The sequence below is a fragment of the Mizuhopecten yessoensis genome, unplaced genomic scaffold (assembly GCF_002113885.1).
Source record: "Mizuhopecten yessoensis strain PY_sf001 unplaced genomic scaffold, ASM211388v2 scaffold3259, whole genome shotgun sequence".
Lineage (NCBI taxonomy): Eukaryota > Metazoa > Mollusca > Bivalvia > Pectinida > Pectinidae > Mizuhopecten > Mizuhopecten yessoensis.
Window position 1 is genome coordinate 94,357 of NW_018404955.1, and position 22,938 is coordinate 117,294.

General features: G+C 35.6%; 1 protein-coding gene across 1 annotated transcript; it reads right to left on the reverse strand.

Annotated features, from left to right (window-relative positions):
* Positions 1–1,213: 1,213 nt before the first annotated feature.
* Positions 1,214–22,274, reverse strand: LOC110447270 (chitotriosidase-1-like). The gene is made up of 16 exons (XM_021492847.1): positions 22,188–22,274; positions 20,736–20,919; positions 18,940–19,159; positions 17,990–18,111; positions 16,909–17,029; positions 13,968–14,153; positions 13,736–13,852; positions 8,677–8,827; positions 8,348–8,516; positions 6,780–7,035; positions 6,082–6,206; positions 5,149–5,272; positions 4,308–4,493; positions 4,000–4,116; positions 2,080–2,296; positions 1,214–1,522 (listed from the first exon to the last, which is right to left on the reverse strand). Exons 1-16 carry the CDS (start codon positions 22,243–22,245, stop codon positions 1,359–1,361), a joined length of 2,517 nt encoding a protein of 838 aa, XP_021348522.1. The 5' UTR covers positions 22,246–22,274; the 3' UTR covers positions 1,214–1,358.
* Positions 22,275–22,938: the final 664 nt, after the last annotated feature.

Consider the following 22,938-nt stretch of genomic DNA (forward strand, 5'->3'; position numbering starts at 1 on the left):
GATATGTTTGGGTGGGTGATTAGGTTTGGTGGATTAAAAGGTAGATAGGTTGTATAGGGTGGCCGGCTGGGTAGGTAGATAGATAGAAGATAGATAGATAGATAGATAGATAGATAATAGATAGATAGATAGGTTAGTAGGTAGATTGGTATCGGGGGTTTTCTTACTAACCGTTTCATCTTTGTCTTTGTCATGTCAACCTAAGGAGAGAACTTATATAGATGAAAATAGGGTTTATAGGGGGGTTGGCTGGTTAGGAAGGTAGTTAGGTTAGAAAGTAAATAGGTATGTTTGGGTGGGTGGTTAGGTAGGATGGGTTGGTAGGTAGATAGATTGTATAGGGTGGTCGGCTGGGAAGGTACATAAAAAGGTTAGAAGGTATATTGGTATTTTTGGTTGGATGGTTAGATAGGTTGGATTGAAAGGTAGATGGGTTTTATAGGGTGGTCGACTTGGTAGGTAGATAAATAGGTTAGTAGGTAGATTTGCATGTTTGGATGGATGTTTAGGTTTGGTAGGTTGTTAGGTAGATCGATTTTTTAGGGTGGTCGGCTGAGTCGGTAGAAATATAGGTTATTCGGTATATTGATATGTTTGGGCGGGTAGGTTAGGCAGGGTGGGTTGATAGGTAATTGGTTTTAGAGGGTGGTCGGCTGGGAATGTAGATAGATAAGTTAGTAGGTAGATGGGTATGCTTGGGTGGGTGATTAGGTTTGGTGGGTTGATAGGTAGATAGGTTTTGTAGGGTGGTCGGCAAGTTAGGTAGATAGATATGTTAGTAAGTAGATTGGTATGCTTGAGTGTATGGTTAGATAGGGTGGGTTGATAGGTAGATGGGTTTTATAGGGTGGTCGGCGTGGAGTAGATAGATAGGTTAGTATGTAGATTGGTATGTTTGGGTGGGTGATGAGGTAGGGTGGGTTGATACGTAGATAGGTTTTATAGGGTGGTCGGCTGGATAGGTATATAGTTAAGTTAGAAGGTAGATTTGTAAGTTTAGATGGGTGTTTAGGTAGGTTGGGTTGATAGGTAAATATGTTTTATAGGTTGGTCGGCTGGGTAGGTAGATAAATAGGTTAGTAGGTAGATTGGTATGTTTGGGTGGGTGGTTAGGTAGGCAGGTATATAGGTATATAGGTAGACATAGTTGCATTGAATTTTTGGATTGTCACTTGATTTTGAATAAATTCAAAAATGACAGAAAAAGAAAACAAAATGTGAAATGCCTTTTAATGATTTGTTCACACTTTATATTTATATATCGTGGTCATCACACCATTTAAAATAAATCACACGTAGCATCATATAACAATTGTAAAATGTATAACGGATAAGCTAGGATATCGTGACATTGCTGATTAGCTTGTATTGTAGTCGCACGCCATCAATGTCGAATTAAACACCAAATCTGCTGGACACCAGTACAAGAAAGCTGTGCCATGTGAACACTTGTAGAAGGTTCTGGGGTTTCTGGGGTTTTCGTATGGTTCGTCCATTTGTTTCATGCTGCAGTCAATGTGTGCTAAAAATAAATCGGAAAGAAAATATAAAGCACAAATGCAAATAAATATTAGGCTGAACGATAACGAATAATAATCAATAATCTGTACCGCGGTTGCAAGTAACGGTAAACTGTTCGGGGAAGAAAAGAAAGCAATTGACTGTACGGGAAAGAAAAGTAAACAATAGACTGTACGGGTAAAAAAAGTAAACACTAGACTGTACGGGGTAGACAAGTTAACATTAGACTGTAAGGGGTAGACATGTAAACACGAGACTGTACGGGGTAGACATGTAAACACAAGACTGTACGGGGAAAATAAGAAAACACTAGACTGTACGGGGTAGACAAGTTAACACTACACTGTACAGGGTAGACAAGTTAACACAAGACTGTACGGGGTAGACAAGTTAACACTAGACTGTACGGAGAAGACAAGAAAACACTAGACTGTACGGGGTAGACACGTTAACACTTCACTGTACGGGGTAGACATGTAAACACTACACTGTACAGGGTAGAAAAGTTACCACAAGACTGTACGGGGTAGACAAGTAAACACTAGTGTTGATGCTTACGTCCTGGCGTTGTTGTGGAAGACATTGTCGTTGATTCGAATGTTGTTTCTTCTGTAACTCGTGTTGTGAGTGAGCCATTTGTGAAACCGGTCAGTGTGTCCTTTATTGCAGTAAGTAGAGGAGATTTGGTTGCAGATCCGCACGTCTGTTGAAAGTCGTCCAAGTCAAGAGACCAGACCATCGCGCCACCATATCCTTCCTTTACCAGCCACTGCATCTGTGAACCAGGGTTATACTTATATAGTTACATTTGCTCTGCATCCTTCCATTGCAATGTATTGAGAAGGCAAATGTTGTTGTGAGACTATAACAACTTTTACTAAATCATTCACTGCTTAAATAAATACGAAAATAAAAAAAAGAAACATGTTTGAAAATGCATCGCATTCATACTAACCTTTTGGTTTTTAAGGGAGAATTTCATTCAGATGTTTCTTACTTGGTCGAAACAATCGGAATATAATGAATCATATATTGACTCTTTTTGCGTTAAACATTAAAAAATGTGTATTTTCCCATTTTGCATAAAAATACTGAAACTATGACGTTTAACTTAAACAACCCACTTCTGTCAAATTCAAGATCTTTAGTTAAATGAAATATGTATAATTCAGAACCGAACCAGGAAATTCGGAGTAGGACCCATTTAAAAATTAATGTTGAAAAAATTCAACTTTAAAATTTTGAGATTTTATGGTTTGTTCATCAAGGATAAAAAGGAATATACATATGATGTTTGCGAAAGGACTGTCAAGTAGAAATAGCTGTAACAATTTTAAATTCAAGATGCGTACAAACTGTTTGCCATTTTGTCCTTTCCGGTCAGTCTCAAAACAAGAGTTAAAGGGGCATTTAAGGTCTTCTGAGAGAAAGATGTAATAATACACAAAGTATTGAAAAATCAAATACATTTTTTAATGAATATTCCTGATTTAGCCTTTTCCCTGAGCAAACTCGTTCTGTTTACGTATATTTCAAGCAAAGACAATTTGTGAAATCTGGATTATTTTCCAACTTTCCGCCCCATCTTATGGGCCTCTGAGTGAACAGCGGAGATGATATTAATATTTTCTCCTGAATGCAACAAGAGGCATAAGGACATTGACCATCACAATTTCTAAACAAAATGTGGATGCATTATTGCATCATAACAACTTTCGATATTAAAGTTTACGTTTTATTAACCTGAGCAGTTGTTAACTAAATAGATATGCAGGTATCCTACTGACAACAGCTGGTTTTATGCCAAACAACCGAATGTTGGTAGCTTATAATTAATGAGACAATTCGATAATAAAGGTTAAAATAAGGAAAAGACAGCGAAACATTTATTTTCGAATTTATTTAATATTTGTTAAAACCTATCCATAGGTTCAGCAAAGATGTTTTGTGAACATTTTGAATTCCGAAAACGTTTTAAGCCCCGTCCCTCAACCCCCTAGAGTTTCATCACTGTGTTTAACATAAACTCTGATCCCAACCACAGACTGGTGACTAGCATCATGTTTCATAAATTCTGACAGACGGTATTTGAATAATAGCAAATATTATTGGCCAAGAAAAAAAATGCCAAAACATAGACAGAATTGCAGCCGAATTTATATGTTTATTTATCTATTTATTTTTACAATTATGAATTTATAGATATGAAAAACAGAAAAAAGAATAGTAGAATAAATCTTTAACTGTTATATCAGGTTCTTTTAAGACATTAGCTAATAGTACTATTAGTATTAAAAATATCCCGAAGGTTGATTATTGAATCCTATTTTGTCTGAAATAATGAAATAAAGATGAACATTAATGTGAAAGAAAAATATTATAATTTTGTCGAGTTGAACTGTAGTTTAATTGGTCTATTAAGTGGATTATCGCCGTAACAACTGCCCACCATTAAATATGTTACCTAGAATGTCATACCTTGTTTGCAACGCTCATTTCGTCATCGTACCCAATCCACAGGGTGTCGTTGGTATAATAGGGAACCCCAGACTGTCTCACCACCTTGCCATCTCCAGATTCAACCAGTGGACATATCTACCACAAACAAACCATGTTTACACTTGCCATTCACCTGTTAGTCACAACCGTATCTTTTAATCAACATGGGAACACGAAACCTAATGAAAGGAATCTAGGTCACGGCATTTGAAATTAAATTCAAGTGGGGGACATGGCGTAATTGAAGGGTAAATAGGTTTTTAAACACTTTTTTTCAAAACACCAACCTCGTAATAAGCTAGAAAACCTTCCTCATCAGTGAAGGGCCCTGATTGGTTTGGTCCATCAGCCCAAGCTCCGAAACCATTTTCACCAGACCATGACAGTTCAAAACCACGCCCGTACGTAGCAATACCGATATTTATCTTGTCTTTGTCGACTCCAAGCATCTGCCAATATTTGCCTGACCAAATCTGATGGGAAGATTGTATGTTGAATAATATAATTGCAATAGAAATTCATGTCAAATAAAAAAGGTTTATGCTTACACGTATTACTTCTCAATAACTCAAAGCAATGTCTAAATCTAGACTTAACATGATTTGTCAAAAGCTGAATTATTTCAATATCTCTATAATGTTCTGAATCTTGGAATTATATTTGAATACTTTTTTGTTTTTTAAGTATTAGTAATATTGTAAAACTTGCGATTTTTATTAAAAATCTTTTTATTTATATTTGTATTTGAAATTTCGTGCTGTCCAGTGCTTTTTGTTTCATGTGTAGTCTGAAGGACTGTTTGAAGCGGCTTTTTTTCAAGAGTTTTTTAATATGAATCAAAGATTTTGAATATGAATAAATAATATGTTATATCAAAATATGATTATACACAGATATCACACATTTTACAATAATAATGAGGGGGGTCTTGAAACTAAATCACGAGATGCTGGTATTCTTGATACTTGGATGAACATTTGACGTATTATTAACCAACCTGATTGCAAACATCAATATTCATTTTTATATTTCAAAAAGGTGGAATATACATGTATATATTTCTAAGTTCTCATTTAGATATTAGATATCTTTAGTTTATTTTTAATCACAATCATGTTCAAAACATACCATATTTAGGTTACCCTCAGTTCCGGTTTCCCAAGGGAACGCCTTTAATTGACTGTGATGACAGGTCGTCATGTCCCAGTAGCCACGCATGTCAAACGTCTGGATACTGAGGAAATCCAAGTTTCTAAAATAAACAGAAAAAAACACATTTTAATTACCTTAAAAAGGATACACTTCATTGCTGTTAATTGCTAAAAGTTACTGTTCCGTCGTTTTGCCCTAGACATTTTGTACTACTGTTTGCGAGTTGCTTTAAAAGAAACGGTTAAATTGGCGCAAACCAATGTTATTTAAATTGATGCAAACCATATTACTTTAACTTATTTTCGGCGTTATGAGTATTGTGAGAGGACCAGTTTTTGTGAATCGATAAAAACAGCGATAGGGATATATACGGACAATTTTCAGGGTAATTTAGTACTCTGAGAAGGAATATACCGGTCTTGGGTTGAATGATCAATCCAGCTTATATTTTAAACGGGCTTACTTTCGAGATATATTTGACGGTAAGGAACCCCAGGTCGAGGTATTAGGGTTACCAAATGTCCAAATAAATGTTGCTTCACTTGACGAAAAGTTATCGGGGGGGGGGGGGGGGGGGGGTGGTATTGTCTTCGTTGTAAAAAGATGAATTCATTTTTGGCTAGTCCTAAACTCACTCTTCCCCCGCCCCATTAACTACATATCCCCGCTTCAGCTTTATTAAGTTTATAAAACACTTTTTGGTCAGTCAAATTAAGAATTATCGAATTCGCATCCCGTGCTATATCTTGTCAAATACACAAAAATATCAACATAATTGTTTTGCTGGAAAACTTGCAAAAATTCTTGTTGTGATTTCCAGTATGGCTAATAACCTTTCAGCTAGCGCAAAAACAGTCACATAACTTAATTAGATGTGATGGATCGTGATAATTTTAATTGCAGTCCTACTTTGCCAGGGCCTTAACGTCGTATGCGTAGTCAATATATTCCTGTTCCGCAGCCACTGCAGCTGTCAACAACAGGCAAGGTATGCTGTTATTTCGCGCCTCTTCTTCATATGTCCGTCTGAGTAACTGGCGGAATAAAAGAAACAAAGATAAAACAGAATATGAAGCCACAAAGATTAACATTCGAAAACATAAATTAAAAGCGAATTTTCAAAAACAAAAATGAGGAGAGACACATAGTTATATTATCTAACTAGATTAATAATATATTAATTGAATACGGATTGTTAATGGGGTGAGTATTTGGTTATATGGACCTGAGAAAGCTATATGAACTTAGATGAAATGTAGGTTCATGTCACTTTCAGGTCCACATAACTACATAAACATCGAAAAAAAAGTGTATTGTCAAATTATATATAAAGATATATTTTATCATTTACCAAAAATCCTAAATTCGCCTGGAGAGAGTTCATAATGAAGAGTAGGATATATTCAAGTTCTTTTAATATAGAAAGAATTGAGAGCAATCAAGATATCAGAGATTTGAAATGGGGATTGGTGATTTTTGATGTGATGAGAAAATAGGATAAATACTATAATGACAAACTTTATCAGAGAAAAGTAGATTTTGTATTGGAAAAAGAAATGTATATGTACATATAATATGCAAAAAACATGATTTCAATGCATACTTACGTCGACAAGAATTCCAAAATTCCTTTTGTCTGTTTCGGCAGCCCCTTGTCTTTGTGTTGGGTACAACCAAGCTATATCAAGTCCGTCAAAGCCATAAGAACGCAAAAATTCGATACTAGAGTTGACGAAAGCCCTCCTACGTTTGGGTCTTGACACCATGTAGGAAAAGCTTTCACTGGCCTGCGCCCAACCACCAACAGACAGCAACACCTTAAGGTCTGTGTTATTTGTCTTCAAGGCGATGACACGTTCGTATCTGTCGTGTATCAAAAATACATCATAAGTATCACTTTAACACTGTTTAATCTATAACTCGCGAACATGTTATAAAGCAAACATTATGTCCCTTGTTTTATTCTATTTGATGCCGATTGTACAAACGAAACATAAAATAGCGAAATCATAAATCCAGCTGAAATGTCTCCTTACAACCAAATCTATACTTACATTATTTTTTCTCTGAATATTTCATCAATCGTATCACCCTAAACTCGCTATACATATGTGTATTCCGTCAACATATTCATCTTCATCACAAACTGATGTCCTGTCATGGTGTCAGGTTATAATAAATGAATTGAAGAGCAGTGCCCCAAAATGTTGAACCCGACATAACCTGTTCTGTTCCAGGGTTACATGTAGGTATTGATAGCATAACACAATCTATTGAAAACAAAAGTCATTAAGTGCAAAGAAGTGTATAGTGTAAATGTTACGATTGTATTGAGGTCACAATCAAAAGAACCTGTGGACAATAATATTATTTATTTCTGTGAAGCTAAAGACGGCTGATTTCCTTTATATATTTCACAAAGATGCATATTTTGAAAATAACAAAGTAAACTAAGTTATATATTTCCCACTACTTACTAAGCTTTATACTTTCCACTACTTACTAAGCTTTATACTTTCCACTACTTACTAAGCTTTATACTTTCCCCTCCTTTCTAAGCTTTATACTTTCCACTACTTACTAAGCTTTATACTTTTCACTACTTACTAAGCTTTATACTTTCCACTACTCACTAAGCTTTATGCTTTCCACTACTTACTAAGCTTTATACTTTACACAACTTACTAAGATTTATATTTTTCACTACTTACTAAGCTTTATACTTTCCACTACTTACTAAGATTTATACTTTCCACTACTTACTAAGCTTTATATTTTACACTACTTACTAAGCTTTATATTTTACACTACTGAATAACTTTTTCATGTTCCTTAACGAAGTTTTACATATTCCACTACTTACGAAGTTTTACATTTTCCACTACTTACAAAGTTATATATATTCCAGTACTTACAAAGTTACACATTTTCCCATATTCACAATGTTAGTCGTTTTCGACTACTTATTAAATTAAACATTTTTTATTCCTTAGTTAATATATTCCAGTACTTTTAAAATTAATACGTGATTAGGTACAGATGCTTAGTAAGTAAGGACTGCTATCATGTGGATCTGTGAAATTAAATCATAATAAAAGTTTAAATTCAAACGAGTATTATAGATATAGAAATATGTGTGTGTATGCGTGCGAGCGGTTATATATATTATTCTTACATCAGTGTGTCGTTTACGTCGGAAACTTCAAGTTCGCACTCATCTGAAATCTCAGCGAATGCGACAACAATGTGGGTACACAGAGAGGGGTCTATATCATCGGCTGTAAATTTACCAGCCCCCGTACGAAGCTCCGCCCAGGTGGTGAAGTAACACACACGCCTGTACTCTGTCAAAGAGAAAGATCAAGTACTTAGTTCACGTTTATACGAAACAGCTAGTAGAAATCATTCCATATTTATTTTAATTACAAAATCGGCAAACATGAGTCCTTATGACTCAGTCGTATATCAACTCTCATACATATATACTTCCAAATAAAAACTCACCTTTTGGAGCGGTAGCCTCCTCAAATACATCCTTGACAGTGCTGATGAGTGGAAAGGGTACCTCAGAAGAGGTGCAATCTTGATTAAAATCGTCGTCACCTAATGTATATATCGCCGCGCCACCATAGCCCTCCTCAACTATCCATTTTGCCTAAATAATAGAAAATAATTCGATGACATAAACAAATTTATAAAATATTAGATAATAAAGAAGTATGTTCTTGCGAAAGAAACTATAGAATAAAGAAACAAGTACACAAGACTGACCGCTAGGCCTTTCCACTTTCTTTGGCCGTTTCACATAAGTCACATATGCGGGCGCGAAACGGTGAAAATTCAATAAAGAGCTATGGCAAATAACTGCCCATATTTCTCTTAGTTGTCATTTATGAAAACGGGAAAAAACATTCATAGAAATAATTTCTATTAGCGAAAATGCATAGAATATATATAAAACCAATTGAATAGGAGTTTTTGAACTGCTGAGATATTAGGTTTTGTTTATATAATATCTATGAAAGTGATGGTCAAAATAATAAAAAAAAAAAACAGGGGTGAGCAAGTTGCTCATGTATCTGGAGTTAAAACAGTTTGTTTTTCCATATTCGTCTATGTCCGATGTAGCAGAATGTGTAGCAGTTAGTTTGTGACCAGACGAAGTGAACGGTGCAAGTTCAAGTTCGAATCCAAGTTCAGATTCACTTTTTTTTCTTTTTGTCTCCTTTTTTCTTTTAATATTTAGGCATGTATTTAATAAATTATTTTTTCAAATCAAAGGAAACATTTCTTTATTTTTAATAACATCTCTATTGATTAATCTTCTACGGGATCATGGCAACACATCCATGTACACGTGTCAAGTACAGCTACGCTTTGGCATCATTTTAAATTATATTTATGTTTTAACTGTTTTAACCTCCAATTGGCACTATTTATTTCAGTTTTTATCTAAACACACACAAAGATGCTGAAATACAAAATATGTGGGATTGTTGCGTCAGAATAAAATAAGGCCAAGCAAAAGAAATGAACTGTTAGTATCGCAAACATATCACCAAAAGTACGGGAAAATTCATCGTCGATGACATTCTCATTTGTTTAAAATGCAGGAAGACTGCAGCACAAAGTTAGGAGCGAAATACACGTGTAAACCATGCTATTCGAAAATTATATGTATTTTTGCCATTCAAAGGTGCAGGAAGAACAAAATCAAGTGTGTGTTTTGTAAGAAAACAGGTAACGGCATGACGCAGGCAGTAGTAATCAAAATTAAATCCTTTCAAAACTTGTTGGTACTGGTTGTGCGATCTTGTGTTACATACAGCATATGATTTGTTTTAAATTGATAGAAATAACGCGAAATAAGCATTTTGCTTTTATCGTGTAACGCATGTATCAAAACCCATGGCAATAAATTCGGCTGTTTACAATAAACTGTTAATAGACACAGGCTGTCGATAGAGCCAACTGTATAAAAAAAATACCTGAGGACGCGTCATGACAGTACACGGTTGCACTCGCGCACTAGCAGATCACAGCTTTGAGGAAATAGGCATATCTCTTCGATTTATCATAAGTTTGTGTATATTTTCCAGCATATAGAGTTATACATTTTTTATGATACCGATTTCAGACCTGAATTTCATCATAAACTTGTAAAATAACAAAAGAATGAATAAATTTATAGAAACTTATAGTCCTTTGAAATTTTGGTAAAAAGGGTAGATGAGCGGATGTTCCCAGATCTACTTGCCCGAAATGAGACCAAAGAGTTGCGGAAGGAAGGAATAAGGAAGGAAAGCTGCCCCAGGTGGTTTAGGACTCCCCCTAACTTAGCCTTAGACACAGACTAAGTCTAGCGAGGCCTTGACTTAGCCTTCTTCCTTGCCGGACCCGAGACTTGGGTGGTTCCTTAGAAATTAAAAGTGCTGAGGCTCCTGGGTCCTCCTTAACTCTCCAATGGGCACTTCTATTAAAGGGAAGAGGGTTACCGTCAGGAAACCGAAATAGAAAAGCATCTGGAGAGAAAGCCGCAGACTTTTTTCAAGTTTGTGGTGTTCCTCGACAGAAACACCACCTGATCAGTCGCCAGCCATGGCCACTGCAGAAGCTCATTAGTTTCCAGCATATCTGGTGGACTCTCAAGCTTGTCGTTGTGATTGGCGTAGTTCGAGGGCTTAACCTTAGACAAATCTACCAAACCTAACTGCAGGCTAGCTGCACCAGATGCACGAGAGGAGGAAACAGCATACTTTACCATCCTATCATGGTTGACAATTACATCTTAGGAAACAACAGAACCCTCAGTCAAAGACTTGTAGGAACGAGCCGAAACCTTAGGTGGAACAAGCTGACGCAGCTCAGTGTTAGCTAAAGAAATGACAAACGCCGGAGAAGGACAAATCTACTCCCCGAGGATTCTTGCTACGTCATCGCGAAGCGCCGGCATACCAGATAGAGCACGGTAGACCTCTGCTTAAACCTCAGGCTCTACCTAGTGCTCATCGTCTCCAGATTCAGAAGAATCCAAATAACAACAAGATGAAAGGGTTTTTGAATGAGACTCAGTCAGCACACTCCTAGATGACAGGCCGATGACGTCATCGTCCCGGTCCCCAATCTCCACGTCAGTGAACCCTGCCTGGAGGTAGACATTGAAGCCTCTACTGTTAAAATCAAGGTAGAGTTCTGGAGACTCTCTAAGAAAGTCCTCTTACGAGCTCTCTTTGGCTCCATAGGGCAAAGCTTAGACTCTGAAGACCTGCGAGAGGAGGGGATATCGGAAGCCTTAGAGCGAGATGTCCTAAAAGCTAAAGCCCTAATAAGCCTTTTAAAACAGTTTTCTCCACAGACTCAGAGATTTCGGGGAGGGGGGGGGGTGAGCATTCAGCGTGCCCCCAACATGCTGAGATGAGACCAGTCCCCAACCCTGATGAAATCCCGGAGGATAACCCGAGTTGTACAAAAAAAACTGAGAAAATGGAACTATGGAACCAGAAGGGAACGAGTGACCCCCATACTGACGAAACTGACAAGTGGTAATATGGGGGAACACCCTAACCAGGAGGAAATTGTGAACCGCCACTCGCTAGCCTTGTCTTTCCTCCTTCCCCGTTTGTCAGACTTGGAGGAGTCCTTTTTCGTTCGCAAAAAACACGATAAACAAAGAATTTCGCCTTTATGTTGTGAATAAAATGAACTCTATTCACAAAAAGTTACAGTAAACGCACACGATAACGAATGCGAACCATAACGTGTGGCAATGGTACGGACGTTTTACGACGAAAAATACCGTGAAAAGGGCAAAACAAGACCAATTAACTATAACAGGGATAACTAGTATAGTAAACGAAGAATTGATAAACAGATGATCACGTTACCGCCCTCAGAAGACGTGAATTAACTCAAGAAAAAAAAACGCCATGTGCTTCTCCGAGAAGAAAAGAGAACGTTCGAAGTGCGCACATCCTACTGGTGTCCGGTTTGGACACGGAATACATTTGTAGTTTCGTATTTGCGTAGGGCATTTAAAACTTTCATTGGGAGTTGTTAAAGAATTAGTAGTTGAAGATCATTTGCATAACAATTGGACGTGGGAAGTACTGTTTTTATATGTATTGGGTTTTCTGCAGTAATTATTTAGACTTTTATTTCTCATTGTTTTCTTTTGAAATATACTTCATAAATTCGATATTTCTTTGCAATCTAACTTCATGTAAATGTCAGTATGTATTTATTGCTTTAATAAAAGTAAAACTTGTGTCAATACATGCATAAATATTATGTCTGTTACACCTATAAACACAAAACATAAAATCAATTAAATGTTTAACAGTCGATACAAAAACAGGAACTGAGAAAAACAACGAAAGTCTAACTAACACCTTGGACCGAGAGGACAACAAGGAAAAGTCTAAACAACAACAGGGCCGAGACACATCAAGGAAAAGTCTAAACAGGACGGGTGACCACAAGGAAAAGTCTAAATAACAAACGTACTGAGGGGACAACAAGGAAAAGTCTAAACAACAACATGACCCAGGAGACAACAAGGAAAGATCGAGATAATAACATGACCCAGGAGACATCAAAACAAAACGCTGGTGTCCCCAAAGTCTTATGTTCTTAAAATACTTCTAATGTCTTTACATAGCTTTTCGTTTGGGTCTCAACATTATGACTAACATATAAAGATGCAAATGTAGAGTAGAGATAAAAATATCGGTATTGTATAATTACTTAGAACCTACTTTTAGTTGGTGATGTGATGTCAAACGACAATTGCGATAATTTTTATGTGAAATTAAGTCTATCTGACTGCTAAAAGTGTATCGTAGTGTATTTATGTGTCACATGGAAATACGACAGTATATTTATATAGATAAATATATGTGTGTGTATTTTAGTGTTTATTAAATGCACGAGAACGTTTATGTTAAAGCAAGGTTGTTTGGGTCCAGTACACGTGTCCTGTTAGGGAAAGTTCATATGGCTATTGTCTGTGTTCTGTCCGATGAATGTTTGATACTGTCCGTACCTTGACGTGTATGTCCATATTTGGTGTGTACCTGTCCGGTTGTGTCGGTGTTTGTCCATATTGGGTGATGTTTTGAGTACGTGTCCAGGTGTGACTGGTGATAATGTCGTGCATTAAGGGAGCCACTTTTTAATAAAACCAAGTCTAAAGTCGCGGAATCGCGCAAATAGCCGGAGCAGTAGAACGTAAACGTACTGAACGTCCTCCGGAGTCCAGAGTTGGACCATATAACTATAGACAATGACAAGACTTAAAGCTGATGAAGTTAAATATCCATTTACATAAATATGTTCAAAAGTACCGTAATGTAAAATATATTTCGGTGTAGCTCAAACTTTACTAAGGCATTGATTGTGTACATTTATGATTCTTTTTACAACACTTATATTCGTGTGTACGTTTCTTCTCGAGAAATAAAAAGCTGCACAGACGGAACGACTTCAGTTTCCTTTATTCCTGTTACTTATGGGCAGCGTAAACAGTGATTCTCCATATAAAATTATTGCAAATGTCTTAACTTGCCTTTTCTTCGATACTTTCGACGTCGTCGTAGCCAATCCACGTGCTGCCTTTGAGTAAGTATGGTGCATCTTCATCCCGTGAACTTGTACCACTACCATCCTCGATGGATTTACAGACCTGAAATTGTGTTTATTATGTTTGAAAATATATTTGTATTTATAGTTTAACTTTATGCATATACACGTCACAAGAAAGAGATACAACACAACAATTTTAACACATGTTTAGATACCTCAAAGTATCCCCTGATACCAGACAACTGAGTAGCATTCGTCGCATTCGCAGGTCCAGTGGTTGGTGATCCTATACCAGAACTGGAAATATTCGCTAATGTAAATCCATATCCAGAGGTGGCAATGCCAATATCCATGTTTGATTTGGGAATTCCAAGAAAACTGAAATAGTCAGCTGTGGCTTTCTGAAAGGAATGAGAAATATATTCGCATTGAATTCAAAAACACGACGGTGCCCGGCATACATATACAGTGTCATTGCCAATTGATTATAACTTGCTGAAAAAATCACTTATTATATCCCGCTAATGTTTAAACTAATTGATCTTTTCCTCGAGAACTGAATTACAGAATGGTAATACCCTGGGAATGACATTACAAATTTGTTATAATCCTGGAATGTCAATACTGGTTGGTTTTTTCCCGGGAATGTCATACCTGAATGGTTATATCCCGGGAATATCATTCCTAATTTGTTATATCCTGGGGATTTCATTACTGATTTGTTATAACCCGGGATGTCAGTACTGATTGGTTATATCCCGAGAATGTCATTATGTATTGGTGATATCCTGGGAATATCATTACTAATTTGTTTTATCCTGGGAATATCATTACTGATTTGTTTTATCCTGGGAATATCATTACTGATTTTTTTTCCCCGGGAGTTTCATTACTGATTGATTATATCCTGGGAATGTCATGACTAATTGGTTATATCCCGGGAATGTCATACCTGAATGGTTATATCCCGGGAATATCATTCCTAATTTGTTTTACCCTGGGAATATCATTACTGATTTGGTTTTTTTCCCGGGAATGTTATTACTGATTGGTTATATCCCGAGAATGTCATTATGTATTGGTGATATCCTGGGAATATCATTACTAATTTGTTTTACCCTGGGAATATCATTACTGATTTGTTTTTTCCCGGTAATGTTATTACAGATTGGTTATATCCTGGGAATGTCATGACTAATTGGTTATATCCCGGGAATTTCATTACTGATTGGTGATATCCCTGGAATGTCATTATTGGGTATTTCCGCTATTGTCATTGATGATTGAATATATCCCGGGAATATCATTACTGATTGATTATGTATCGGGAATATTTTACTGATTTGTTATCACTCGCGGATGTCATTCCTGATTGGTTATATCCAGAGCGTGTTATCACTGATTATAAATATCCCGGTTTAACCCTGGCATGTTAGTACTAATTTATTTTATACCTAGCGTGTAATTGTTGATGGGTTATATCCACAGAATAGTATAACTTGTTTGTGATATCCTGTGCATGCTATAACTGATTTATTAAAATCCCAGAAATGTTGGTTCTAATTGATTGTATCCAATGAAGGTTATTATTAATTAGTTACATCCTGATCATGCTAGTTCTAATTGATATTGTCCTGGGAATATTATTACTGATTGATTATATCCCTGGAATGTAATTATTGATTTTTATCGAATTTTACCTATATACAAACAATACGATAAAATGTCAAATTTCCCTTATATCATTTAAATATCTCCATCTGAGGGCTACACCCTCCCCAAAATAGGACTACTCCCTGCCAGGAAGAGGACTACTCCCTCATGAATATTTGTAGGCAGAGCTTAAAACATGTCAACCAATGAAAACATTTGGTAGGCGGGGCTTTCTGCGTGACGCAGGTGACGCTTATATACAAAAGCTGTTGTTAAGACTGCAGCGAATTTAATTCAAACTTATTTAACTGAACGGAATGCCGGAAGCGTCGACGATTAGGGCAGAGCAAGCACAGAGGAGGTGAACGTGTGTCCTCGCAGTTATTATGCAGAACTTTAAAAAGTGGATTGGACTAAATATGCTGGGAAGTCAATGGTGACTATTAGGTACGGTCTACAAAAACATTTCTTGAATGCTAGAAAGGAAGATATCATCAACGACGATGCATACAGCACTTCCAATATTTTTTGTTTCTCTTTGAAATTGTTTAAAGAAATGAATTAAGTAATTCATTTGTTAAACTGCCTTATATTGTTTCGTTATAATAAAACAGTCATAGAATGGGTAATTCAAGAAATAACAAATTTAGGGTAATTCAGGAAATAGCAAATGTATGGTCACCTTTGGTGAAAAACTACTTCCCTCGGCGGTTTTGTAGCCTCTGGAAATAGTTTTTTACCTCGGGGGACCATAAATGTGCTATATACCTCATATCCTTTCTATAACTGTATACTGATTATATCTCCGGAGTGTTATAACTGACTTATGTTATCCCCGGAGTGTTATTACTGACTGATTATATCCCCGGAGTGTTATTACTGACTGATTATATCCCCGGACGTTTATTACTGACTGATTATATCCCCGGAGTGTTATAACTGACTGATTATATACCCGAGTGTTATTATTGATTGATTATTTCCCCAGAGTGTTATAACTGACTTATTATATCCCTGGAGTGTTAAGACTGACTGATTATTTCCCCGGAGTGTTATAACTGACTTATTATATCCCTGGAGTGTTATTACTGACTGATTATTTAACCGAGTGTTATTATTGACTGATTATATCCCCGGACGGTTATTACTGACTGACTATATCTCCAGAGTGTTATTACTGACTGATTATATACCCGAGTGTTATTATTGACTGATTAATTCCCCGGAGTGTTATTACTGACTTCTTATATCCCTGGAGTGTTATTACTGACTGATTATATCCCCGGAGTGTTATTACTGTGTTAGATATATTTAAGGCGTATCGTATGTAGCACTGCACTCTTTATACAAACCTCTTTCGAATGTATCTTTTTTGGATAAATGAACTATTTTCACTTGGAAATCAAACAAATATCATACATCAATTACGCGTAAATGACTTCAAAATTATCAAATTAATTTGCATCGAATGCATTGCAATGATTAAAAAAATATATTGATTACAAGGTTGAGGAAAAAGGACGCTCCAGTGGCATCGCTTCTCGCTACTCTGCGACTGTGATGAGCGACAGACGAATAGTCCTCAATCAAACCGTAGGTCTGCAGCGTGATAAAGTCGTAGTTCCTATAGAAATAACAAAATGCATTAATATTGTATTACATATATTACAAGATATTATATTTCATAATATAGAACACTACACTGACAGGTCCCAAAGGGCCCCGCTATACACCTGACCATGCATATTCCCCATATTCGATAAGCAGAATTCGCAGCGATCATTTTTGATCTTGAAATACTGGAAATAAATCAATACACCAAGTACAAAATATAGATCCACGGACAATATTCACTTTACTTCAAAATCTCATCAATGGAAAACTTCATACATGCAGAAACCACTTAGTACGTTGGTGGGAAATAGTGATAACAAACTTTCTTTTGTAAAAGTCAAAGATGGCTGATTAGAGGCCATTTTGAATCCGATCGTTTCGAAATTTGTTGTTACGTTAGATACCACTGAACCTCCCCGGGCAATGGTTGTTTTATTCATTGAACAAGAATACACTATACATACATTATTTGAATAAATGTTGAATAATGATAAGTGTAATTGATTTTTTATGAGATTAACAGATTCCAAAAATGGTAAATATAAGTATTGAACTGCTTTCAGTTGGTATTCAAAGGCAATATGAATTCCAACTGGACATAGGCAAATCCAACATGAAGTGCGCTAGAGCTTCATTTAATTAGCCTTTGTCCAGTTGGCATTCGTATTGCCTATGAATGCTAACTGAACGCAGTTACATTTTTGTTTATGCTTAAGTGTTTACTACATTATTAAACAGGGGAAGTGTTTACTATATTGTTATATGTATACAGGGATGCGTTTACCGCACTGTATTAGCTACATTACTGTACAGGGGATGTGTGTATTACTATATTATTACACAGGATATATGTGTTCTGTGTTGTCATACATGTATCATACTTGTTTGCTGTAACCATTTCTCGTAAATGTAATAAATGAAGTTTCAGAACAAATTAAAACATTACATCACGAATGACCGTATTACTCACATTACTGTTTCCTTGACAGTGTTTAGATCATACTTTGTGTTGAAATCGTCAATGGTAGGGCCGAAGAGATTACACACGAGCATCAAGCCAGTACCATCTAGGTCAAACGCTTCGCGAAGTTCCTGTGTTCCAAAAAATACATTGCAGTATAACGTCAACAAGGATCTCATAGCCAAATATATACAACAAAACTACAGTATAATGTCAACAAGGAGCTCATAAATTAATATACACAAGAAACTACAGTATTGTCAACAAGGTGCTCATATACTAATATACACAAGAAACTGTAATATAGTGTCAACAATGAGCTCATAGACTAATATATACAAGAAACTATAGTATAATGTCCACAAGGAGCTCATAGCCTAATATTTAATATTATCAACAAGGAACCCATATACTAATATATACAAGAAACTACAGTATAATGTCAACAAGGAACCCATAGACTAATATACACATGAACTACAGTATAATGTCAACAAGGATCCCATAGACTAATATACACAAGAAAACTACAGAATAATGTCAACAAGGAACCCATAGACTAATATATACATGAAACTATAATATAGTGTCAACAAGAAGCTCATAGACTTTTATACAGAATAAAACTACAATATTATGTTAACAATGATCATATAGCCTATAATATACAAGAAAACTACAATATAATGTCAACAAGGGGCTCATAGATTAATATACAGAAGAAAACTACAATATAATGTCAACAAGGAGCTCATAGACTAATATACACAAGAAAAATACAGTATAATGTCAACAAGGACATACACAGGAAGCTACTTTCATACATAAAAATGATAACAAGAACTTAAAATTACAATGAAGGAGAGTTCTTTATAAAGCCAATAATATACACTCATAATGTTTCAAATGTATTAAAAATCTTTTCTATATTTTACAAAATATAATCAACTTATATCTACCGTGCTCATTGCTTTGAATCCAGAAGAACTGCCTTCCCATTCAAGAACAAAGCCATCAAAATTGTATGTTTTCAGGAAGGAAATAATGGTATTGATGAACGCTTCTTGATTTGTCGAGTTTGATGTCATCGCTTTTAAATCTCCCACATTTTCTTCTTTTAACATGATCAGTGTTTTCAGCTCAGGGTTGGCCATTGTGAGATTGGTTAATAAACCATAACTGAAACAACAATGATGTATATTTCTTCATGTTTGTCTCCCTATTTCGTCTGTTAATTACAAATAAATCGTAATAAGTTAAAATTATAAAAACAAACAAAAAACAAAAGAATAAAAAATACCAAAGTGTAAACAAAACCATTATTTGACCTCCAAGTTGATAAAAATAGAACAAAATATAAGCAAGGTGAAATTACCACAGAGAACAATTACAGGAGGGTTGCATGGTCTTTTTGACGTGTAACTCTAGGTCGAATCTTTGTACTGTAACGTCTGAAAAGCGGAAACTGGGGTAGTTATATACTAATTAGCATAATAAAAACTATAGACCTCCATAGAAAATATCATATTCCTCAGGGAGACATGATTGTGACCATAAAATGCCCTTGTGTATCGTCAACCTGCATCTGTCGAAACCGTGTGCTGTAAGTTTGTCAGATAGCAGTCGACATCTATCACGGAAATCATGACATTCAAAGTAAAGACCGAGGTAAATGACTGATTCTTGATTTCAAATTCAGAAGGGTAAACACGATCGACATGGTCAAAGAACAGCGTTTTCTTGTGAAGGAAAGACAATATATCGTTGATATATCTACATATGTAGTAATTGAAAGTGAAATTGCAGGTCTTGGCAAAATTGTTGTAACATATGTACTGATAATCTCTTCAATAAATCCAACCTGATAGGCACCAACACAATTCGGTCAGGAGACATGCACAGTTTGTTCTCGTAGGAATGCCAACAGAAAAATCTTACCATCGAGCTCAAAAAAAAATATTTTCAACTAGGAAATTAGTCTTTCCGACGATTTCAGCCTCAGTGTATTTCATCTCGGCCTTTGTCTTATTTTGAAACAATTTGAACCAAAATAGTTTATAACTTTTCATAATGCCGTTCGTCTTCCGTGGATGAAAGACGAAAAAGAAAAACTGACCTTCATCGGGACATAAACATATACTTATCAACATATATTTACCATCGTATGTCATTGCCACTATATAACCCAACCAAATTTTGTTGGCATTCATATAGGCAATATTGGTACATACATCATTAGATCTTAACGTTGAGAAATAATAAGTATAATTGATCTTTTTTTATGAGATAAACATATTCTAAAATGGTAAAGATAAGTATTGAACTGCTTTCAGTTGGCCTTCAAAGGCAATTTGAAATCCCACTGGACATAGGCAAATCCATCATGAAGCACTAGCGAGCTTCATTGAATTTGCTTTTGTCAAGTTGTCATTCATATTGGCTATAAATGCCAACTGAAAACAGTTCAATGCTTAAATACTTATCAATGTAAGTGTAACACCAGGGCATAAACATACACTTGCTATGTTTCAGTGTCAACCGCACATAAAAACATGTTTGTGTCCATGTGGTACATCTTCAGGATACTCTGTACTGACTTATTCTAAATTGTACATTGTGTAAAAATATATGGTCTCATTCTATACATTGTCTTACAATGCATTTTTAAGTGTTTACGTTTTCGGCATTTTAAATGTTGCATTAACGACACTAAGCGACACTGCTATGTGACTTATACTATGTGTGTTGTACTTACTTTTGTAAGTCAGAAGAGCCAGGACTGTACAGCTCATAGGTACTATTGTTGTTTCTCACCACGACATATGCAAAGACGATGTGAGTGCAGAGGAAAGGATCAGTCATATCTGGTGTATATGCGTTTAAACCACTTCGTTCTGCCGCCATGCCATCGTAGTAACAAACACGACGGAATCCAAATGCTTCCAACAAATAGCAGTTATCAGTATATTGAAACCACTTATAAAATCAATAGATGGATACATCCTGTATCGTTAAATTAAAAACAAATTGCGCCATATTCAAGTTTGCTTTAAGAAATACATTAATCCTGCTTGCTAAAACAACCTGAGGTTTTCATACAGCGACAATAAAATCAAATACTCCTGTTGGTATATATTTATTTCCGTTGTACGGCCTTTGAATAAATTTACCATCTAAAAATAACACAATAACAGCAAGAATTGTTAAATTAAAATGTATCAATAGGAAACTGTTTGGTTTTTTCTGTCATAGTTTAAGTGATCGAGGAACAATCATGGCCAGGCGTTAAATGCTATTTTATCGGAATTTCCCGAATGGCTTCCGATTGAATAGCTTGTGTCACGTGACGGAACTGGTAACCATAGAAAACGTTCGTCGTTCTTTATCCCGTTAAAAGGGCTGTTCAACCTTTTGCTAAACACGAAGTTGTTTTAAAATCTTCAACCGAAAGAAACCATTCAGACAGATGAAAAATAAATTTCTTTTTCTTTATGAACTTGTAAAGAATACATTTCCAACAGAGTTTCGTTCAAATATATACTCTTAGATTCGTCTTCGCGATTTATGGATTATGGTTGAGCAGAATGGTGTTGTATACCATCATAAACGTTGAATAATTGGCTGATATCGGTTATTAGATGCATAAGGAAAAGGTTAGTTACTATTCGTTTGAGATATTCAATGAACATGTAACACAGATGTTTTCATGGATACCAGTTTCGGAAGAACAGCTTAATTCTGATCCTGACGTCATTTAATCTTTTTGAAATAATTAAATTATAAAAAAAATGTAACATGTGCCCAAGTATAAAATGTCAACTACAGCTGATATTGATGAAATAAACTCCAAATTGAAAGAGCAAATCTCAAAATATAATCTAATGGGTTTTAAATTCATTCGGAAGTTCAAATAAGTAATATAGACTGTAACAAAATTATTGAAATGCAACTTAAATAGACAAAATTGTAACATTAACGCATTACTAAAAATATGAGTGCTACAAAGTTGTTTTATTATTATCTATTTTTAAGGAGTGAGTTGGCACCGCCCAATAGCTAAATGTAATCTTTTCTTGTTCATTAAATTCATAGATAAAAGAATTAAGTCGAAAACAAGCACGGCACTTGTAATTAATTGCATAGTACACCTTTGATCCCATGCTTTAAAGTAACGAGTGATTGTTAATATAAATAAAATGGTACTCACCCAATTCCGACAAACCTAAAACAACTACAGTACACAGAAGGAATTTTAGGACCACCATCCTAGCTGTTCTGTGCTAGTTCGTTCGACTTTCACCTTTTCTGTGTATGTTGCATGCGCTATTTGTCTTTCTTATATAGGTAAAATCTGTCTACAACACTGACCAATAGCTGACTGGTCTTTAGAGACAAGCGACAGTTCCTCCAGGTGCATGCCGTCTGGAGAACCTATTATATTACGTAGGATGTCTTAAGTAAGGTCCATTAAAATTTATTTCTAGCTTTGATAGAAGATAACTCAGTTGTTAGCTCAGTAGCTTTCCCCTTGCAATAATGATACGTCATCATTACATATTCAACAGGGACGTTTTTGAACGGTTCAAATTGTTTTCGCCAAGAAGAAGAATTCTCATTGCATTATAATCAGCGTCATTTTTGATATTTAGCCTTTGACAGCTGCTGCATTTTTTATCGTCTTGTAAAAGTTTTGGTTTTAAAGTGCTAATTCAAACAGCGTCAAAAAAAACGTCACGGATATGTCCTTTATGTCTACCTCAAATAGAACGCCACATACCTTACGTCTAAATGTATGTCAACTTACTCAAAACGAACAGGCATATGTCCTGTATGTAGATATTACACAGAAAGTCTCTGATTTATATCACTTATGTCGTTCTGGTAATGTGTAAAGTATGGACAATATTACGACGCCAAAAATAATTAAAATGATACTTTCATCCTCATTTTCTGATAGA

What these genes read in the sequence shown, in the direction of transcription:
- LOC110447270 (XM_021492847.1), bottom strand. Translation starts at nt 22,245, where the DNA reads ATGGTGGTCCTAAAATTCCTTCTGTGTACTGTAGTTGTTTTAGGTTTG. An exon ending in TTTAGGTTTGTCGGAATTGG is followed by an intron (nt 20,920 to 22,187) that starts GTGAGTACCATT and finishes ATTTGTTGGAAG; the next exon opens with CATTTGGATTCCGTCGTGTT. An exon ending in GTTTTCTAGCTTATTACGAG is followed by an intron (nt 4,117 to 4,307) that starts GTTGGTGTTTTG and finishes TGTTTGTGGTAG; the next exon opens with ATATGTCCACTGGTTGAATC.